Source organism: Dama dama, chromosome 22 (assembly GCF_033118175.1).
Source record: "Dama dama isolate Ldn47 chromosome 22, ASM3311817v1, whole genome shotgun sequence".
Classification (NCBI taxonomy): Eukaryota; Metazoa; Chordata; class Mammalia; order Artiodactyla; family Cervidae; genus Dama; species Dama dama.
Window position 1 is genome coordinate 8068683 of NC_083702.1, and position 21966 is coordinate 8090648.

The 21966-nt window shown below is 43.9% G+C and overlaps 2 protein-coding genes across 9 annotated transcripts in view; both read right to left on the reverse strand.

Annotated features, from left to right (window-relative positions):
* Positions 1-616: 616 nt before the first annotated feature.
* RBX1 (ring-box 1) lies at positions 617-13798 on the reverse strand. Its single transcript, XM_061124458.1, has 5 exons — positions 13662-13798; positions 11714-11792; positions 6831-6901; positions 3778-3863; positions 617-1675 (listed from the first exon to the last, which is right to left on the reverse strand). The coding sequence occupies exons 1-5, from the start codon at positions 13737-13739 to the stop codon at positions 1663-1665; spliced, it is 327 nt and encodes a 108-aa protein (XP_060980441.1). The 5' UTR covers positions 13740-13798; the 3' UTR covers positions 617-1662.
* A 4408-nt stretch (positions 13799-18206) lies between these two features.
* Positions 18207-21966, reverse strand: part of XPNPEP3 (X-prolyl aminopeptidase 3) — a 44950-nt gene continuing 41190 nt past the window's right edge. For 4 of the 8 annotated variants that reach the window (XM_061124460.1, XM_061124467.1, XM_061124466.1 and 1 more), the window contains 2 exons: positions 20668-20820; positions 18207-20335 (listed from right to left, as the gene is read on the reverse strand). In XM_061124460.1, the coding sequence (XP_060980443.1) occupies positions 20298-20335; positions 20668-20820 (191 nt within the window). In that variant the 3' untranslated portion in view covers positions 18207-20297. Of the gene's footprint in view, positions 20821-21966 lie in introns of all 8 variants that reach the window. The other 4 variants (XM_061124464.1, XM_061124463.1, XM_061124462.1 and 1 more) reach the window with 4 other exon arrangements.

Below are 21966 nucleotides of genomic sequence, written 5' to 3' on the forward strand. Positions count from 1 at the left end.
TCCCTGGTCAGGGAATTCAGATCCCACAAGCTGTAAGCATAGCCAAAGAAAGGGAAGCTAGTCTTTGTGAAAGAGCAACAGGGAGAACCCCACAGGGAGGCCCTGGTTCTAGTCATTCATTCTTTGGTCTGGCCCCTCTGTGCCCCCTAGCCCTCACAAATGTTCCACGACCTAAGCAGAAGCTGGAGCCGGCTGCTCTGCAACCAAGGGTCCTTATGAAGACCCAGGCAGAACTCTGCCAATACGTGACACCGGCTGTGTGAAAAGCGTTCTTCTGCATCGCTGAAGTGTTCCTGCAGCGTGAATGACCACCTGAAAGGGGTTTAAAGGAGGTGATTTCTGCCGAGGGTGGAAGGAACATCGACAGCAGCAGCCACCTGGCCCTGGGCGCCGCACTGTTGGTGGCCAAGTGGGGAAGCTGGGTTCCGTCAAGGTTGGACCTCAAAGTTCTTAATTACTAAGCTAGAGGTTCTCAAACTTTTGAATCTCAGGAACCCCTTATGATCTTAAACACTGAAGAAACCAAAGAGTTTTTGTGGGGGTTGGATCTACAGATATTTACCACAATGGAAATCAAACCCAGAAATTTAAAAGATTTTAAAAGAACAAAAATCCATCACATTAACATAAATATTTTTATTCAAAGTAACTAGTTTTCAAAACAGAAGTTAGAAGAGTGGCACCGTTTTACATTTTTGCAAATCTCTTTTATATCTGACTTAGCAGAAGACAGCTGGATTCTCTGCTCTGCTTCGTCATTCAACACATTGCTTTGGTTGAAGGAAAAAAAGAAAAATTGGCCTTGTACAGACATGCAGCCGGAAAAGGAACTTCGTGAACCTCCTGAAAGTGTTTCCATTACTCCCGCAAGTCCTCAGCACACGCTTTGAGAATCACTGCAGTAAATTAACCCGCCTCTCAGTTAAAGACTATTTAAGAGACTGAAGTAGTGTTAGAACTGGCAGTTCCGTCCACGGCCGAGGCATTTTAAACAAATTACAAAGGGTGGCGGTGGGGAAGGGCAACCTGGATTCTCCCGTTAGCTCTAAACGACGCTGATTTCCCATCTGAGTTCACAGATTACTCCACTGCCAGTCAAGATGACACATTAAATTTTTTTCAAGTTCACTTTTCTAAACTAAGAGAAAGCGACATGTCATACACACAGTTAACACCTGTACAGCGTCCTCAGTTTATAAGGCCTCTTTCTCTGCCCGCGTGATCCTCTTTAGTCCTTAGCAGCCACTTCACGGAGGAGGAAGAACTCGGAGCAGAGAGGTCACTCGCCCAAGATCACCATCAGCAGCCAGGCTGTGGACCAAGCTTCTTCAAGACCAAGTGACGTGCTCGCAGGACGATCCTGCTCTGGCTCTGATGAACAAACCTCTCACTTTCAGAAACTGGCCTTCCACCCTAGAAAGGCGGTGGAGGGGGGGCCCTTTACTTGTGTTCACTTTTTGCACATACACAAGAGACAGCTTGTCTGTTCTAGAATCCAACTGGATTTTATTTGACATATAATACAGTATGGCTGCCACAGTAGCAAACTGAAAAGACAAAGCAGAAGAGACACGGTTCTATCTAATTTATAATTAAGTAACAGGAGGGCAGGTCATTCAATGGATAACAAAAACAGTTGAGCTTGATGGAAGAACTCTTTTTCTAGTGCCCATACCTGGAAGACAAAGTAAATTATTAATTCATTCCTTATCGTGATTCCCTGTTTGAGACTATAACACCTGCTAAAAATATATTCGCCAATCTGGTTAAAACTTTGAAGACTGGGTTACAACCCTGGTCTCTGCTCCTTTCATCCTACCGGCCTCCTGTAGCATTGTCCCTACCACCCTGGTCCTAGTGATGGTCCCCCACTCAACTGCACCCACCTGACTCTTTCCAGGTGCCAGGCAGATGCTGGGCAGTAACACGGAGGAGTCACGGCTGCTGGCTGTGAAAGGGAGCTGCAACTGATGGCCAATAAGCGGCTAAGACAGCTTGACCCCTCCGCCCCCGTCCCTGTGGGCCGCCTCTTCCCCTCAGCTCCTGTGCTCGGGCTAGTTTAGGCTAAGGCCCGCCCAGAGGACAGTAACTGAACAGCCTTCAGTGTCAAAATCCATCACTAGGTCCAGTTACAGCCCTGAGTCCACTGAGCACCGCAGAACTGTCGAGAAACCAGGTGTGGATCTCAGGTCCTTTCTGATTTCCCCAGAGGCCAAAATTTGGCTCCAGAAAGATTGTAACCAATGGCAGGACATTTTTTCCACATGTAAGATTTCTTGAACACAAAACCCATTATTATCTTAATCTTTTGTCCTGGTTCTTAGCACGCAGTTCGCCTCTGATGAAAATACTTTGTTACACAGATGGAGACCAGGGCACCAGAACTCTGCATCACGGTTGCCATCATCCTGAAAGGCTGCTAGATTCTTCAAGCACTCCTTATAAGAAATTCGCTTAAATATTCTCTAAAAAAGTCCTCACAAGGTAGAGCTCCAGCTTGCTAGTGAAAGTAACCTGGAAGTTATCCATCAGATTAAAGCATGCTGAAATGAAATTTGCTTCTTATGAATTTGTTTTCCCAGGGCCCTCATAACCACAGCCAGGCAAAATCACCAGCTGGATAAAGCGATAGCATCAAAGCCCAACAGAAGGATTCTTCACATCCCCTGCTTCTTAGGCTCAGCCCTGAGCACATGTATGGGTTTCGTGAGACAGTTTTGGTCCAAAATGGCACCCTGAGCCTGCTCCACGGCACAGTCAATTACAAAGGCCTCTTGAGAACTTAGAAAAGTGCTCTGCTTTGACATGCATTACATGTCATGGTTCCACTCAGAATGCAAACATTTCACAAACTAAAGAACCCTATTTACTGTTTTTCAAACATAAGAATATGCTATAGGTCAAAATTCATATCTAAGTAAAAATCCCCCTTTCCATTAAAAATTTGATAAATTAACTGAAAATTCAACAGATAAAAAAGCGTTTCACAGAAAAATACAATAGGCATAAAAACATATGAAAAGCAGCCCAACTTTACTCAAAGTTTTAAAAAATGCAATTGAAAACTAATTTTCACCTGTCAGTAGCTAAGATGAAAACGTCTGATAACAGAGCACTGGCAAGAAATGGAGAATGCAGTCTTCTGCTTCACTGTTTGTAGGGGCTGTGAATTAGTACATATTCTTGGGAAAGGAAAAAATCTGACACTATCAAAAATACAAACATACATACTCTTAAACCAGAAATTCCTCTTTAGGAACTACTAGTACAGGCTGACCATTTGAATTTTTGAAAATTTGCACGCCATGTGTTACTTACATGCTACTACAACTAACAGCAGCAACAATGATGATTTAGTTGAGATAGCCATAAAGGCTCTATCAGAATTAATCCCTGTGAGATAAACCAATGAAACATGATATCATTCTAGCCCAAAGCAAAGACAGGTGACATTAGTTAGCCTTATTACTGATGCGATTGTAGAAATATTTAACAGCTTGCAAAGTGAGCATCTGCAAGCTTCTACTACTACTACTTCCAAAGACCCTAGATGGCTGGGAAACTCTAGGCTGCAAGTTTCCAATGTTGGTTCACCTTATGCGTTTTCCACAGAGATGAGTCCTTGTCTAACTAACTGAAAGCTAGTTTATGAACCAGGCAAGTTCTATGCCTTCATCTTCTAAAACTGTGCACCCTCCAGCTTGATGTGAGTCCAAGAATGGCACTGACCACAAAGCCCAACCTTACATACAACGTCAAACAGCCAGGGACACCTACTTTTGGAATTCCCACTCTCTGTTGTCCAACGGACACACCTGCCGTGTTTTGAGCCAGCGAGAGATGCAGTGGAAGTGAAAAGCATGCTGGAAGAAAAGATACATTTTATTAAAAATAATTCTGTGCAGGCTCAGCTGTCTAAGGACAATACGCCTCAAGGGGAGCGGGGTGGTGATACACAGGGGCTGGAGAAGAACCATGGAAAGCAACACACAATGGGAGACAAAAGGTCTACAAGGGGTTACACCGGGTTAGGTACCAGACCATGGCCGATGAAACATCTGTGAGAGGCCTCGTTCCTACCAAATGAAGAACACATTTAGGAAGCATGGTGGGTGTTCACGCAATGTCTCTTCTCCTTTGCCTAAGGGAAAATGGAGTGGGGCTCCCTGGGTCTAGTCGGCCTGGAGGGGAGACTTGCTCTCCTCAGACACAGGCAAAAGGAGGCCCCCAATCATCTGCACATTTCAAATTCCCCACTCTGGGTCTCCAGCCCCTTCCCTACCTTGGAGAAGGGAACCCCAGGAGGAGAGGGTTCTCCTCAGCATGTGGCAATGCAGCACTCCCGCTGACCACCCAGAACTGCGACGGGCACGTCCCCGACCTTCCACATCCAGCTCAACACTGCCCAAAGGACTCTATTTGCAGATTTGCTCACAGAGGCATTGATATTACGAAAGCTTGGTACTCAACAAGCCTCTAGAGGATGAGGGACTTTGTCTTAAAAAAGGAATCAGATAAAAAATCAGGGTAAGAGGAAGCAATGTGATGGGCACGCTGCATGCAAGCAGCTGAAAGAGCATTAAAGGGCTAGTTGCATGATCAAGATGGGAAGTAACAGGGCAAAAGTACCAAGAACACTGGGTGCTAACAGGGAATGAGGAGCTGGCCTTTGGATTTGGGGAAAAGGAAGTCTGTGTGTGAGTCAGTGACGAGCAGACGCTGATCACAGCACCTGTGCAGTGACGCTTATCCTCCAGTCCTGCTCATGTGAGCAGCATCAGGATGGAGCAACAAGGGTCCCCGCATCTGAGCCACGACAGGTCGGATGAGGTGGGGACTGGGGAGAAGTGCTGACACCCCAACACACAATGAAGGTTCAGGCAGGCCGGGCTTAGTAACAGCCCTGAAACCTGGTCAGTGTGTCTACCCAAACATGCATGGAACTTAAAAAATCATAACGTGGATTATCATCTGTGAACTGACTTTCCACAAAGACAAACAGAATGCAGTGATGAAGACTAGAGTCCACACTAGTGCACTGGGGCTACTCAGACTGACAAAGACTCCCAGAGTGACGGCCCACTGCAGGATCCTTTCCGTCCTGATGCTCAGCCAACTTACGATGAAAACGAGGAAAAACAAAATTTCCAAAGGGCAGAAAATGGAGGCATTTTTTCAATCCCCAGGCGGTGGGGACAGGCTCACCTAAGGGCATTCAGGACCCCCTTTTCCCTCCCAGCTGCCCTGTTAGTAGCTCTTTGCAGCGGTTCAGGGTCCTTGCACTCGCCCACCACCCCGAAGATGGAGGGAAAGAGGGGCTGCAAATGAGGCTGCTGGGCTGGGACAGCATCCCTGAACATCCTTGATCCTAGCTTTCCTCCTGTGAACAATCTAAGACTTATCAATGGGCATACCCAGTAGTCTCAAAACACACCGCCTAGAGCTACACTTAACAGGAGGGCTGTACACACCTATTACCTCACTGAGCCTGCAGCAACCCCGCCAAGCGTGATGGGTATTATCATCTTCATTTTACAGACGGGAAACTGAAGCCCAGATGAGTTAAGTGACGTGCCTAATTCACAGCACCAGTCAGTATTGTAGAAGACCGAACACGGGAACCCAGGACTAGTCCAAAGGCTTCAGGCACACCTGCTGCTCTTCTTGGTGGCAGGTTCTCTGATTGTGACTCTCTGAGTCAAATTTAAGGAGAAGCTCACGCCTTTTCCTTCCACCACAAAGGGACATGGTTCTCCCTCTACACCTGGATGCCACGGAGAGCAAAGAGCCCGATATGCTTTATTCTTTGTCCTCGAAGATGACAAACACAATCCCTTGACCAACAGGGGCTACTGTGAGACTGCCACAGGGACTTGCAGGAGGTATTCTGAGCACTTTTTTTTTTTGAGCAGAGAAAGGTTTACTGCAGGTCATGCAAGGAGATGGGTGGCTCATGCCCCACCCAAACCCTGAACTCCTCTAAGCACTTTTTTTAAACATAAAATCATTTCATCCCGATTATGATGCTAAGTAGTCTACCAAGAGCTCCATTTCATACGAGGCTTAGAGGGGCCAACACCTTCCCCGCAGCTGCCTAGCAAGTCAGTCACAGAGACAGGGAGTCGTGGGTCTGACTTGAGTGTGGCTTCTTAGGCCTGTGTCATGCTGGGAGCTCTCTCTCCCCTGGGCACAGGACACCCGGACAGGACATTTTTAGTCCATGTGACTGGGACTACATGGCTATAAGGATGAATTTTTAACGTGCTGGAAATAACATATTTGATGTCTATTATCCTTCACAGCTGTCACTCCCTGGAAGGCTGTACATTCAGTCCAATGATGCTGCACAAAACATTTCTGTCACGAAGCACATTTAAAAAAAAACCCAAATGCTATCTTGGTACATTTGCCCCCCACCCCCAACCCCAGCAACATACACAGGAATGCTCAATTTATTCACCTAACTTAGTTCCACAAGACACTCAGCCTTTAAAAGAATCTGATAAGAAAGTAAAGATTACCACCAACAGAATGTTCCAAGGATTGTGCCGTAGGCTTCAAAGGCAATTCCCAAAGACGAAGCCCAACAATGTTGCTGCCAATGCTGGTATACTCCATAGTTGAGACAAACTACTGCCTCTATAACTAATAATTTATACAAGTGAATAGTACAATGATTTAAAATGCTTTTTTTTTTTTTGCTATCTGTGTACCTTTGGGGAGAAAGGTGGGCTAGTCTTTTTTTCCCCTAGTTAGTTACAAGATGGGCAAAGCAGGAGAAGTGGTACTATGTTTACAAGCCACGCTGGGAGGAGAAGATATTGCCTTACGTTACAGACGCCCCACGCCACGGTGCACTCTTCAGAAGTAGCAGACGCCTGATTGGCTTGACATTCAATGCCTGCGGGAACAAGAGTGACATGATCACTGGACCCCGTGAGCAACCAGCTCTGACCTCCGGTGGCTCTACCCACGTGTGAGGACATGACCGGGGAGGGGGTGGTGGTGATGGCCTCATCGGGAACAAAATCTCAAGTGGTTAATTAGTCATGATTGTTTTTTAATGAATGTGGAAAGGAGTGATGGACAGAGTAGGCAGAGCTGTGACTTAACAGCACGCTTTGCAAAGAATTCCTCCTGAGTCAAAAACAGAGCAACGCAGGAAAGGGTGCTTTCTAATTCTGAACGTGACCTGACTTGTCCAAATGACAGCGATTCCTCCTAATGTGGTAAATTTAGTAAATTCTTAAACCCACCTCCTAACTCTTGGTGTTCTGAGAACTGGCGTCTTCTCTATGCGGGGTGAATGTTTGCTCTTGGGCCCTTATACCACCCAGGTTTGCCACCCAAAAGCCTCACTGACAAGCTCCAGTCCCTGAAGGGGTCGGGCAGACACATGGAGCTGGGACAGAGCAAATAAAAGGGGGTGTAGAGGGCTGTGGACGCTCTGTGCGAGGACATCAAAACTCAGGTCCTCAAAGCACCGTCAACACAGCAAGTTTGTGAGGCCGACAGGTTGGAGAACTGGGGGTCACCAGCTGTGACGCCTACTGCCCCGAGATGTTTCTGACCAGTGAGTGGAACAAATTACTGCAAACTACCCGAATATCCATTTCAGAGGGGGAAGGGAGAAAACTTAAACGGAATGAAAATTTGACTGAGATCAAGGATGAGTAAAGCTCTATTGGGGATAAGTATTCCAAGAACAAGAATTACTAATGTGTAATTTGCTTTCTCTGAAGGTGGTAACTAAATGAAGTCTTCTTTCTGATGAATAAAAAGATTTGGGAAGGATTATTTAATAGGAAGCAATTATTTCAAACTTTCATAGGTGAAAGATAGTAAAACGGTAAGAAAATAATGCTGAGATGTTAACTTGGTCTTGGGAAGCAATATATAACATAATAATGTTTTTCCCCCATCCTTCAAAAATATGAATGGCAAAGGATCTGAAATCAGAGAACTTCTTTGCTACCCAGATTCACAGTTTAAAGAGAGTAACTGGTTTTCCTTCTGAAAAAAGTGGAGAACCTAGGGTCTATGTCATATACTCAAGAATATATTGGGGGCACTTCCCTGGTGGTCCAATGGCTAAGACTTTGTGTTCCCAATGCAGGGGGCCTGGTTTGATTCCTGATCAGGGGACTGGATCCCACCTGTTGCAACTAAGACCTGGCACAGCCAAATAAATGAAGATTTTAAAATGTTTAAAGGAAGAAAAAAAAAAAAGAATGCATGGGGGCTGTGAAAGCACCCTGCTGAAAGAGATGGCGGAGAAGAGAAAATCTGATGTTCTTCAAGTGGAATCCTCTCACTTAGAGGTGGACTATGTATTAAGAAATTAGCTAAGAGGCACAATTATTATTAAATAGTGAAACTGTTTCAAGGTATATTACCGTGTTTAAATTTTTCTGGGTCTACATATTTTTAGGGGGCTGTCTTTCTATGCCAAGTGCAAAGTAGGCTCTCAGTATTTGAATAAGGAAACAAAAATGCTTCTATAAATAGAGAGAATGGGGGCCTAATAGTATCTATTCTTTATCAGAAAATTCTTAACAAAGAACAAAAATAAACTGTACAGCACAGGGAATAGAGCAAATATTTTATAATAACTTCAAAGGGAGTATAATCTATACTTTCAATCACTATGTTGTACACCCGAAACTAATAAAATATTCTAAGTCAGCTACACCATAACAATAATTTTAAAAATCAGAAATAGGACTGCAATCTAGAATGCCAGATAAAAGGGGATAAGGCATGAAAAATTACTAAAGTGTTCTCAAAGATAAAATGTTTTCAAGCTTTTGGTTCAGAGAGTGAGCATAGGGGTTTAGTCGTTTGCTTAAACAGGGGAAGAAATTGCTCACTGTCAGCCTAAAGCAGACAAAAAAGCAGCACTCAACAGGCTCTCATCAGACCCCTGCATTGGCAGAAGTGTATTTCATGTGACTTACAAAGCTTGAGGACTTTAATACAAGGGCCATCACCACCAGAGGACTGCTACAGAAGCAACAGCTTCTTCCCAGAAGTGAAGAAATTTCACCCTTTGAAAATACTGATGGATCTTTTTTGTGGTTTTAGGAAAAAGACTAACTTATGGGCAAAGGCTGGGTCTAAGCACGTCTGGACAACCCTTCATCTGGGACAAGATTAACAGAGGTAATGGAGAAAATGACACCTAGCAGATTGTATTTTTCAACGACTCTTTAAAAGAACCAAGAAGCAGGGTAATGCAGTGAAGTCCGAGGCTATAGTAGGACATACAGTACCAATCTGGATGCCAAAAGGGAAGTCTTCAGACCAAGAATGCTTTGTAGGCAGGTTCAACTGGAGCTCAGCCATAATTACTCATTTATTTACAACTATGTACATAATTATTCATTTAACGCCAGGCCAGAATTTGTTAGAAAATGGCCACTGCTAAATCAAGATTCTTATTTTCATCTTTAAGGAAAAGTCTTTTTACAAGAACCATAATTCATTTTTGAAAGGAAGACAAGCCCAGTTGCAGCAACCAGATTTCTCTTTAGTGTCTGTAGTAAGTAGAAGGGTATGTTTCATAAGGGTAAAGACCCGAGCCCAGTCACTGTTTTATCCTGGAGCCTTGCAAAATGCCCAGGGTGTAAATATTCATCAAATGAATAAAACACATGATGTGAAATTACTTTGTTATAAGAGTTCAATGCTCTCCTTCTACATCTGACATTTAAAATATATGATAAAGCAGGTGTCTATCTAAAAGCCCACATCAACCCCTCAAGCGTTCAACACTAAAAGACAGTATCAATGGCCTCTGTCACTGTCTTCTCAAGAAGTGCATTCTCTTGCAACCAGAGAGACACACACTGACTTAAACACAAGAAGTTAAAAAATAAAAGTCAGGATTATATAAAATCATTAAGTATTTATAGAAAAGAGCCTCAAGAAAGTAAAATTTTCTCTGGGTACAACTCCTTGTGAAAATGCACAGCTGGAAAAAAAAAGTGGGGGGGGCAAGCATGTAATCAAAAACCCCACCCAAGCACATGTAAAACCGTGCATGTGTTTTTCTGTGATGGATCTTTTCTATCTCCATCAAACATCATGGTAGCCGCTGATGTGCTTTGACTGTTGTGTGAAAAAGAAAACACAGTCAAAACTCAAAGAAACCAAGGGCAGTAAACGACCAACACAGATCAAGACTACTTTCCAACATGAAATATTTGATTTGTGCTTTCCAAGATGCAGTGATCACAGACTGGTCCCCTATTTTGTTTCTGGTTCTTCACAGAGCAAGCAACTAGGGAGAAACTATTATGTACTAGAAGATGATGCCAGATACTAGGAACATAGCTGTAAATAACATGGAATTATAAAGAGCCAACTAAGTTAAATGACTGCCACAGAATCTCAAAGGAAACTATAGGACAGCTTGGAAATATTGAACAGAACTGTTCTAGCTTGTGTTTGTGTGTACACAAGTATGTTCAGGGCATCTTTGAGCAAGTTTAAGGTGAGATCTGAAGACCAACTAGGGGTTAGTTCTGCATGATCTAATAAGTAGCCCTGGCCACATGTGGCTACTGAGCACCTGAAATGTGGCTACTCTGAAATGAGATGCACTGGAAGTGTAAAATGCACTCTGAAAACTTAGTACATAAAAAAAAGTAAAATATTTCGCTTTAAAATATTGACTACATGTTGAAATTTAAAATATCCGGGATATAGGGTAAAACACAAATCATGTTTAACTTTATTAATATGAGCATCAGAAAACTTTAAATTATGTATGTGCTTGCATTTTTGACTTACACTTAGACAGTGCTGAGTCAGATAAAGATAGGGGCAGAGTGGTAGAGAAGAGATGGAGAAGATTCAAACAGGATATGTAACGGTTCTAAACAAGAGCATGGGCACTTCAAAAATGGAGAGGAAAAAAAAAAAGAATGGAGAGAAAGTCAGAGGAACTACCAAAGTAAAGCAGGACAGCTGCTCAAGAGAAAGCTGAAAAGACAGGTAAGTCATTTAAAAATAAGTTATAACTTCAATTCTAGAAAGCTGCACATTCTCTGTGCTATTTCTGATTTCAATCAAACCATTTTAGTATCTGGATGAAAAAATTACTGTTCCTGGTGTGATCAACATTCTGGCCCCTATTACTATAAGGATACTAACTTCCATCAACAACTAAACCTACTATTAGAACCAAACCTACTATGTGTTGCCCACTATGTGTAATGAAATAGGTGGAAATTGAAATGAAATTTCTTTAGAGCAAAGAACTGACGACCGAGGTGTCGGCAGTGATGTCCTTTAACTACATTTGGGACTAACACTGAAAATCCACTCTTGGGCCTCTTTTCTTCATAAATTTTCCCCAGAAAAAATTAGTGCTGGACAGAACGTTTTAGCTCAAAGTTAATTTTCTTTCTTTCACTGTTTTTGCCTTTGAGTGTGGTTACATTATGGGAAATAGGATATAGTCAACAGGACCTGGGTGTCCACAATTCATTCTAAATGTGGCCCTGCCATCTTTAGGTTGAGTAAATTTATTCTGAAAGATGGGTATGCCTGCAGGATATCATAAAAAGCTACTTTATTGGAAACTAGATGTAGAAGGTCCCAAATGCTCTGACTATATTTCTTTGTGAAGAAGAAAATTGGTCACATCAGGATAGCTGCAATCTCTGTAACCTTCTCAACTTTCCCCCATCCTCCTTCAATTACTTACAAAGATCCATAATGTGGTTCCTGCAGATGGCACAGTTATCAACCACAATATCCCAGGCCCAGAGAGCTACTGCATTCCACTGCAAAGAGAAAACAGTGAACAATGCACTCCACTCCTCGTAACACAAACACACATACAACACATAAACCACACACACTCTAGGATTTCATGCTGCACTTATCATCTTTGTGGCCACAAGGACCACTAAACAAAAGACCTGCTGGATATTACATTACTCGCATTTATTATTTCAGAGAGCAAGAGCTACACTACGCACACCCATTCTCCCAACAGTTGACTATATGAACACAGAAATGAATGTCATCTTTTTATTTTTACCTACAGTTTAGGTGGCCATGTCAATGTAAACAAATCAGGAATAATATATAAGTGCCTGTTTTAGGTCTAATAATCACAAACTTGAATTACTGCACAGGTTCTCCTGGCAGTTGCAGGAGAGCTCAATTTCTGCATAAATAAATATCTGCTCTTCAAGGCAACTCTGGAAGCAGGAACAGGGGAAAGCAAGGAACAGAATGAACTAAGATGATGATTGGATCATAAAACGGGTAATCATGGGATAAGCGGATAACCAATCACCCAGTGTCAGTACACACCAAGGTCATCACTTAAATCTTACAAGATAATTGCACAACAAACTTTATCATTTTGTTTCCTATCTGCTTAGCCTGTTATATTTAATTTCCCCAAGAGTTTATCTAAAAGTAGTATTTTAGTAACTCAACCTTCTGACTTCTGCAATTACAAATATTCCCAAACTCCTTTTCATCCACGAATCTGGAGCCACTTCCTAAACCTCCATCTCTCTCTAGCCTAATTCTCAGTGTCTGGTAACTTCTTCAGTACTTTTCACACACAGCTTCAATTTGGGAGGGAAAAAAAAAAAAAAATCCTACTTCTATTCTTCAATATGGCTGCTGGCTGCACCTGAGCGTGCAGTGCCCACAATGAAACGACAAGAAGCACCAGGAGGTGGAATACTGTCAGGGTCTAGCCAGATGTTCCAGGAATAACATCTTCCCCATTTCAGAGTCTTCATTTTGTACAGATTTGTTTTACCTTAGTTGGGAATCGGCACTTTTCTCCCAAACTGTATAGTTGCAAACAACCGTAAGGCATTTCATGCAAAAAGACACGTTCCACACATTTCTGCTTTTCCATTTCTACCAGGTCGTTCGCAACTAGTACTCAACTCTCGCTAAATGACACAAGGTTTGAGCTCACATTTTCTTTTTAACAATTCCACCACGCCTTTTTTTTTTTTTTTTTTTTTGGACAGGAGTTTCTGGATATGACCACAGGACTGGGGCAGCTTTGTGACAAACCTACAGACCTCTCAGAAGAGCCAAGAGTTACACTCGAGACACTTTTAACCCGGCAGGGGCGAGGACCGGAGAAGGCTAATGGAGGCCTCGGTTAGGCGAAGACCAGGTCGTGGTCCGTCAGAAGGACTCCAAGCTTCGGACAGGGGCAGGGCACGGACATGTCCAGCCCGGGTCCTCAGAGGCCTCCAATGCGGTAGGACCTCAGGTTCCCGGCTTTCGCCGCACTGCCCCCATCCTCCACCCGCCGCAGGGCTCCGACTCCCCCCTTCCACCCACCCCACCCGCTCTTTCCCCACCCCTCCGCCACTCCAGTGACAGCTCAGGCGCTTGGCTCCTGCAGCCAAGTCGCAACCGCGCTATCTCAATAAGCACTTCCGTGATTGGTCCCTCAGCCTCTGAACGAAACCAACACCGCCACGGACAGTGGGCCGCAGCCACGCCGATCAATCCTAAGGCCCGCCCCCCGGCTTCCTTTCCTGGTACCCTGTCCCAGGAACGCCCTGAAATGAAGCCCTTTCCTCCGCGCTTCGGTCATCCTCGGGCCTGCCAGCCAGATCCGCGTCTCTCTAGCTTCCCTGAGGAAGGCGCTGGCGAGACCCAACCTTTTTCACTTCAAAGCGCTTCTTGCCCGCGCCGCTGTTGGTGCCGCTCGGGGTATCCACATCCATCGCTGCCGCCATTTTGGAAACACACGGTCTGTCGGCCGGCTACTGCGCCTGCGCGCCAGCGCACGCCTCGCTTCCCCTCCCACCCTGGCACCTCCTCCCTCACCCCACCCCTCACTGGCGCGCTAGGGGCAGGTAGGGGCGGAGCGTGTAGCCACGCCCCTTAAAGGCGCTGGCGCTGGTTTCCCCCACCCCACCCCCCTCACACGCCTACCCAGCGTTGGCCGGGAGGAGGCGGCCGGAGTGGCTGGGGCGGGGCGGGGCGGAGCCGGGCCGACGCTAGCGAGCCGGGTGGAGACGTTCGAAAGGACTCGCTCTTGCCGCCCTCCCCCGGGAAGCCCCCAGCCACACTCTCAGCTGGGGCGGCGGCTGCTTCCTCCGCCTGCACCGCGACCTGCAACACCGGCTCCGCCTCTGGTTCCCCGGCGCCGCGCAGCCCCCTCTGCCCGCCGGTCCTCGTCGCGTTCTTCCGGGGAAGGAGCAAGGGTGGGCGTCCCGCCTCCTGCTGCCGCCAAACCCGAGACTTCACACTGGGCTTTCCAGATCCTGATCGGCTTCTGAACCCGGCTGAGGTTGCTTACCCTCCCTGGAAGGCCGTTCGATATCCTGATTCCAGTCGGGAAATCGCTCAGGATTCAGTGGGAAGATGGTCTCCCCGTCGTACCCAGTGTCCTCCCCAGGACTAAACTGAACAGGCATTCTCCAGCCCTGCCTTCACCTGCCCACCTGAAATAGGTGGACGGAGGAGGCCTAGGACCCTGGGAGGTGCCGACCCCAGCCTACCCCAAATATACCAGTCCGCCCGGGAAGGGTCTGTGGTTAAAGTGCACGATTTCATCTTCACTCGCTTGAGCACACACTTCCCATTCCTCAACGAGTGCTCATTTTTCTTCTTAATTTCGGCCCTCTTTCCTCTATTTGCGCTATCATCGCATTTGAAGTCGATGCACTTTTTTGAAGTATTTGTGTGAGGTATTTGCCACTTATTCTTACTGATAATTCCTTAACCGCAAAAGCACCTGTACTTTATGTCATTCTCCCATCTCTAGACTAGGCTCCAGTTTTTCATCTCTAATCCTGCAGAGGTATGACTCTGCTCGATCACTCTTAAATCTTGTGTTGACTTATTTGAAATCTCATATTTTCTCTTAAAAGAAAACTGAAGAGTGATGGATTGTGTTGACTTCCCTGTTAAACCAGAATAGGATATGCTTCCTTGTCTTAATCGTAAAGAACAACAAATCTGTGGAGACACCACCACAGCTTTAACCAGACTAGAATATAGAAAAATTGTGTGAGACAAAACCTTACAAAGCAAGTTTTATTAATGATTCAATTTTAGGAATTCAGTTATTTGTTTTCCTGCCAGAGTATTGGAAAACCAGAGTAAGTTAAGGTATTGAGGGCATATGTATCTTCATTCAACAAGTTCATTGAGTATGTACCGAGTCCTGTTGTAAATGGGAGAGATACAGTGATGAGGAGTCAAACACCCGGTAGGAAAATAATACACAAGTCCCCAAACACATCAGAAAATCGCAGGTATCAATAAGTCAAAAAAAGTCATGAGGCTGAGGGGAGATGGAAGCAATATTAAAAGGGGTGATTAGATAAGGCCCCTATGAGGAGTAACATTGCAACTGAATCCTTGCAAGGGCCTAAAAGACCCTGTATGATATGCTTCCCGTTCATTTTACTGCACTTTTTCCTTTAATGGTACATGTACTTTCTAACTTTTTGTTTGTTTACTCATTTATTAGATTTTTTGCTTCTGTGTGTCTGGCTAAGAGAAGGAATATTTTATTATTCTGTTTTTGACTGTAATGTGCAGGTTGTGGGATCTTTGTTTCCCGACCAGGGTTTGAACCTGGGCCCTCAGCAGTGAAAGCTTGGTATCCTAGCCTGAGAATTCCCTATTGTTTTCTTTATTGATAACAAATAGTCCTAGAACAGTGCTCGCTCCGTTGTATGTGCCCACTATGTGTTGAATGAATAAATTTGAAGCTTACATGGAGCAAGGGTGGGGTATGGTTTACAGATGTGAGACAGACAGGTAGGGGTCAGATCAGGTGGGGATATCATTGTAGATGTTATCGGAAGGCATTGGAGGGGTACAGTGTAAGGAAGGGGACTAACAGTGACATGTGTGCATGCATACATGTGCTCAGTCATGCCTGAATCTTTGCAACCCCCTGGACTGTAGCCCACCAGGGTCCTCTGTTCATGGGATTTTCTAGGCAAGATACTGGAGTAGGTTGCCATTTTCAGGGGATCTTCCCACCCCAGGGATTGAATCCATGTCTTTTGTGTCTCCTTCACTGACAGATGGATTCTTTACCACTGCGCCAAACCTGGGAAGCCCAACAGTGATTTAATCTTATTTAAATTTTTGAAAGTTTTTAAACTTTGTTGGAAGAAGGTATTGTAGAGATACACGACAGGAAGCAGCAACAGTTTGCAAGTTGTTTGCTCTGTGAAGAGCTACAGTGGGGCTGTTCTATTAAGCTACGAAAGAAAGCCTCATGTTCTGATCTCTCCTTTGGAGATTTTCCTGGCTGTGATTATTGGCCATGCCTTTCTGTATACTAGCTCCTGCTGCATAAACTTTTTGTAGACCCCATATGGATTCTTACCCTTCATAATTTTAGTTTACAATGCAATAGGTTGTAATTTCAGTTTAGTTCTGTTCAGTTGATCCACCCATTCATTCATTCAGCAAATAAAAATATTCACAGAACCTACTGTGTGTCAACTACACCATACTTATCTAGATTAAAAGGTATCTGATATTCTAAGAACTTGGAAAAGTCCCTTTTCATCATTGAATTTACCATATGTAGCAAGAGAGGCAATAGTCAGTTAATGATAATTCCAGTGAATTTTAGGAAAGGAGAAGTAAAGGGTGCCTTGAAGTAGAAAGACTGCCTGGAAGGTAGAGGAAGTCCTCTTAGAGGAAATGGTTTGAGATTGAAGGAGAGACAGACAAAGAAGACTGGATGCAGTGGTATGCTGGTAAATAAAACAAAACAGCTCTTGGGACTTCCTTGGTGGTCCAGTGACTCAGACTGTGAGCACCCAATGCTGGGGGCCCAGGTTCAATCGCTGGCCAGGGAACTGGATCCCATGTGCCATAACTAACAGCTTGCACGCCACAACTAAAGATCCTGTGTACGACAACTGAGACCTGGCACAGCCAAATGAATAAATACTAAAAACAAACAAAACGCGTTCTTAAAAAAGAAAAGTTCTGGTTTGTAGCTTTAGCAGTCAGACTGCAAAATTCCCAAAAGTTTAACAATTGCTCCTGCAAACTAATGCAATTTGTCTCCAGCACTCACACACACTGAGGGATGTGGAAGAAGGTGCCATTCCAGGTAGAGTCAAAAGCATACAGAAGGGGCTGCAGGCATAGAATGCATAGTACACTCGTAAAGAAGCCTGGAATGGCTCTCAAGTATGAAGAGAACCAGTGGGATATAAGAGTCTGCAAAGACGTGCAAGAATCAATTGTTAGCATCTTCTCCCAGTTCCATAAGTTGGTATCTTGAAATTGGCCATAATCATCCTATTTATGCCATGGAAATTGGCAAATGCTACAACCAGGGAATCCGTTATCCTCCTGGAGTCAGCTGATAAACATTTATCACTGGTATGAACCAGGTCGCACAATAATGTTCGGTAGAGCCATGTGAAGAGTTCTGGTCTTTATCTGCAGTGATGAGAAACCACTGAAGGATTTTAATCAGTCACATGGTCAGATGGGGCTTCCCAGGTCGCATTAGTGGTAAAGAACCCAGCTGTTAACGCAGGAGATATAAGAGATGCGAGTTCGATTCCTGGTTCAGAAAGATCCCCTAGAGGATGGCATGGCAACCCACTCCAGCATTCTTGTCTGGAGAATCCCGTGCCCACAGGGGCACAAAGTCGGACACAACTGAAGTGACTCAGCACAGGGGCTTTGTTTCTCCGAGGCATGTGAGGTCTTCCTGGATTGGGGATTGAGTGTCTCCTGATTGGCAGGCAGATTGTTAACCACTGAGCCACCTGGGAAGGCCCCCGCTTCCCAGTTTTCTTAAGCTGTAATTGACAAAACTGTAAGATGTTTAAAGTGTACATCCTGATGGTTTGATACATGTATATATTGTGAAAAGATGTCTCCCATCGAGTTAATACATCCATCAACTCACAAATTTCTTCTTTTTTTTCTTTGTGAGAACATTTAGGTTCTACTTTCTCAGCAGATTTCAATTTTACAACACAATGTTATCAAGTATAGTCACCATGTTATATGTTACATCCTTGAGTAAATCTAATCCATTGGTTCCCCCCTTCTATGACTGATAAGATTATCCCAAGTTTGCCAACATGATTTTGTGACAGTCGTCAATGAATGCTTTGTAAAACAAAATACTTTGTAAAACAAAAGTCTCATTTAAAGCTATGAACTTTAGATTTGAAAATAACACACAAACACCAACCATACATTCTTATATTGTTTTATAGTTTATTTTTAAAATGACAGTAACAAATGCTCTTCCCTTGTTGGGGAATGATGTATTTATTTTCCTGTCAATAGCGCCTTAAAAAGTAACAGCATTTTGTCCAAATTGAACTTATATAATTGCACAAAAGTCAAACAAAGCATTAAGAAATGCTCGCAAAGATTGCAGTTCTCTCTGCTCCTCATGAAGCAAACCCCCAAAGGCCTGGGTTTCAGTGGAGACCCCTGACCTGAATAATACTGATGCTCACCCGAGTTCCTCAGGGACACACAGGCAGAGGTGAGAGCAGCCAGGAAGACCCACATGCTTTGTGATAGTGGAATTCTGCTCCACCACTAGGGCTTAATGATACAGTCACGTTCTCATATTAGAATTATTAAGCACTTCAGCTTGAAGTATATTTGTTCAGGCTTAAAACGCACCCTTATCAGCTTACAGTCTGGCATACAGATCCCACTTCAGGAAACTAAAAAAAAAAAAAAAAAAAAATAGAACCACACCATAAAAACCTCTTCCAAGCAAGGTCCTTTATGCTGCCACCCCTAGGCCCTCCTGTAGTTTCTAACATACATACAAAAATGAGTTACATGATCGTTGATCATATGCCAGTTGAGGGATGGTAGACAGAGTCTGACTCAAAGCCCAACTCTTGTTTTATTGGCAGCAGTTACTGGAAGGACTCTGAAGTCACAGCTGGGTTGGTGGAAAGCCGCTGTGCTGTGCCTGTGACCTGACATGGACACGGGACAGGGAGAGGCAGCACGCACGCATCGTATCTGCACTCTCTCTAATATGAAGAAAGTTGAGGAGGATGTTGGTTATGTATGTCTTAAAATATGTAACAAAGCCCACTTTTAAAAATTTTAATGAGATATACTGTCTTTATCTGGGGATTTAACTTATTGTATGGCTTTTAAACCCAATTATCATATAATGTCTATAGTAGGAGTTTTCCTTTTCTGACCTTATGAGAGTTAATGAAAAGATAACAATATTTTGAAAGAAGACACACGAAGACAGCTTTAAGTCACTGTGAGAAGTACCTTCCTAACTTGGGTACAATTATGGGAAAAGGAGAGTTATTATTCTACTTCTTAACTGCTGTGTTTCAAATAAAAAACCATAGTTACAGTTTCTTTATCACAGGGAAAAATAGCAACTCCCGAATACTTTCACAGCCATAAAAGTATGTGGCAGAGGCAACGAATGCTCCTCTCCTAGCCTGTTCTTCCCTAATGCAAATATTTTCTTAAATTTATGTTCTAACAGCATGTTTTATACATCTTGGGCTCATATTAAAGGAGGTGAATACACTAGTTCACTAGTTCCTAAAGCAGCCCCCTATAACTGAAGCTCCCAAATAAACCACCTGCAGGTGTGTAGCCCCGTTCACTCTGCAAACTGAGTTTACCATAACTGCATCCAACGCTGCATGGAGGGAAACGCCAGCCTTTCCCATTGCCCATCCAGCGCTAACGTCCAAGGAGGGAAAGGGTCAGAGGGTGTTTACAGCTACTGGCTGGGTTGCATGTTTTGCTTTTATCAGCACTAGAGGAAATCACAGGATGATAACCGGGTGCTGTTCCCCTAACTCTTCACAGGGTAAGCAGAGGATCTGCCCTTGGCCAGGGAAGCAGCTTCAGGCTGTGCTCTGAGGATTGGTGTGGTATAAAGACAGCAAGGATATCTGGGAAAGGAGTGCTCTTTAGATTAAAAACAGACAGATGACGGTCTGGATCTAGAGCAGACACATACGTACTTTTCTTTCTTTTCCATTTCCTTCCTTATCAAGAATCTATAAACACCTTCCAGGTCCCAGGCAACCAAATAGTAAGAAAAGCTCAAAAATGTTTTGTTCGATAACTAGTGTTGCTAGGATCTGGACTGTGGCTCAGTGACGGGGCTGGAGAACACCGGTGCCCGGAGGGCTCATGTGGGCTCCGGGACAGGTGAGGCAGGTATTGTGGAAGGCACATACTGGCCGCCCACAGTCACTGACAGGTGGCTTTCAATGTAGGCAGACTCTGCTGACGAGCTCGAAGTATAAGCATTACACAAAAATCTTATGATATTAGGTAGATCTCAGGAAAAGTGCACAAGGGGAAGGACCTGGAGAGGAGAGAATTTTCCATAAGTGCCACCTGGAATGCATGGACATGTGTAACCAACATCTTTCCTTATATCTTAATGTTAACCTTGTCTCGGTCATTAATTCTACAAAATTAATGTTAATAAAGTTGCAGTAACATACAGTCCAAAAATGCAATTTTTCCAAATTTCTAGCCACAGAAAACAAAACAGACAACACACACAGTCACACAGACCCACACAGCTGTGGCACTCCCCAGTGGAACACGTGCACAAGTGTCCACACACAGGCCCCCGGAAAGCACACACGCACCGAGGCCCACGTGGCTGCCGGGAGGGTCAAGAGGCCCTACCGCATATCTGTTCGATGTCCTTCATCTCTTTGGGACAATCTGCAGAAAGGATGAGTGGGGATGCCTCAGTCACCACCACATCATCCTCAATTCGTACACCAAGACCACGGAACCTCTCCGGGGCATCTTGGTCATCCTCCGGAATATAAATTCCTGAGAAGCAGAAGAAAGAAGTAGAATGTTTGGTTCAAAAATGGCAGTGACTGGATGATTTGGGGCAAGTAAGTTAACCTCTTTGTGTTACAATTCATCTGTAAAGCCAGGATCCTAACAGTACCTACCAATAAAAATGTGGAGTGAAAGTGAGATAATAGATATAAAAATGTCTGGTACATAAACTGTCAATAAATGTTGCCTAACATTACTAGAACTATTATTATAGTTATTTTGTGTTATTAGTCTACAAGATCTCTGCAACTACAATAATGATCATGATTCTGTCACGTGCTAATGGCTCAGACAGGCCACTAAAGTTACTTTATGAGTATTTCAATATATGCTGGGAATGAGTAGATTACATAAATACATTCTTTCTTTGCCTAACAGTCCCTTGGAAGAAGGGCACTTTGCAAAAATAAGGACATACAGCATTTTATCATGTATTTAAAAAACACTTATTAGAGATTATTAGTCTCAACAACCAGAAGCTGCAGAAATACTCAAATAAGTCATAAATGTAACTGATGCACATGATATAAATAGGGAAAAAGGAAGACTTTAATGAACATCTGAAAAATTCTAAAAGGTCATGTTTCCCTTTCTAATCATAAAATCACACAGACACCAGGTCTTTTCATTTTAAGAAACTGTAAATTTCCTGTTCTATACTCACAGATGCTGTTCTGTGATAAGAAAAGGACCAGCAAAAGAAAGTGTAGTCAAAGTCTAAGGAAGTGCCAACTTGATTGGACTAAATGGTAAGTAAGGCCACAGATAGCAACATATGCCTGGGCTCAAAGGGGAGCTTAAAAGACGTGTCCCAGCTATAACTTATATAATTTAAATGTGACAACCCTTGAAATTTAAGACTGAGATCTGCTTTCATAACAGAAACAGCATTGGTGTTTAAAACTAACTTGTAGTCTCCATCTTCACACTCCACCATGGCCACTACTTCTCTCCTGCCCAACGCCCACCATCATTCAAGCTGGGGAACCACCAGACTGCCTGCTCTCTCTCAAGCCCAGGAGAAAGGGTCTGGATACTGAACAGTGGAATAATGCATGCAGTTCCATGCAGTTTTCAGAGGAGCTGCAACTGTGAATGTGGGGAGTCTGAGAATCTCTGAAGGAAAGTGCC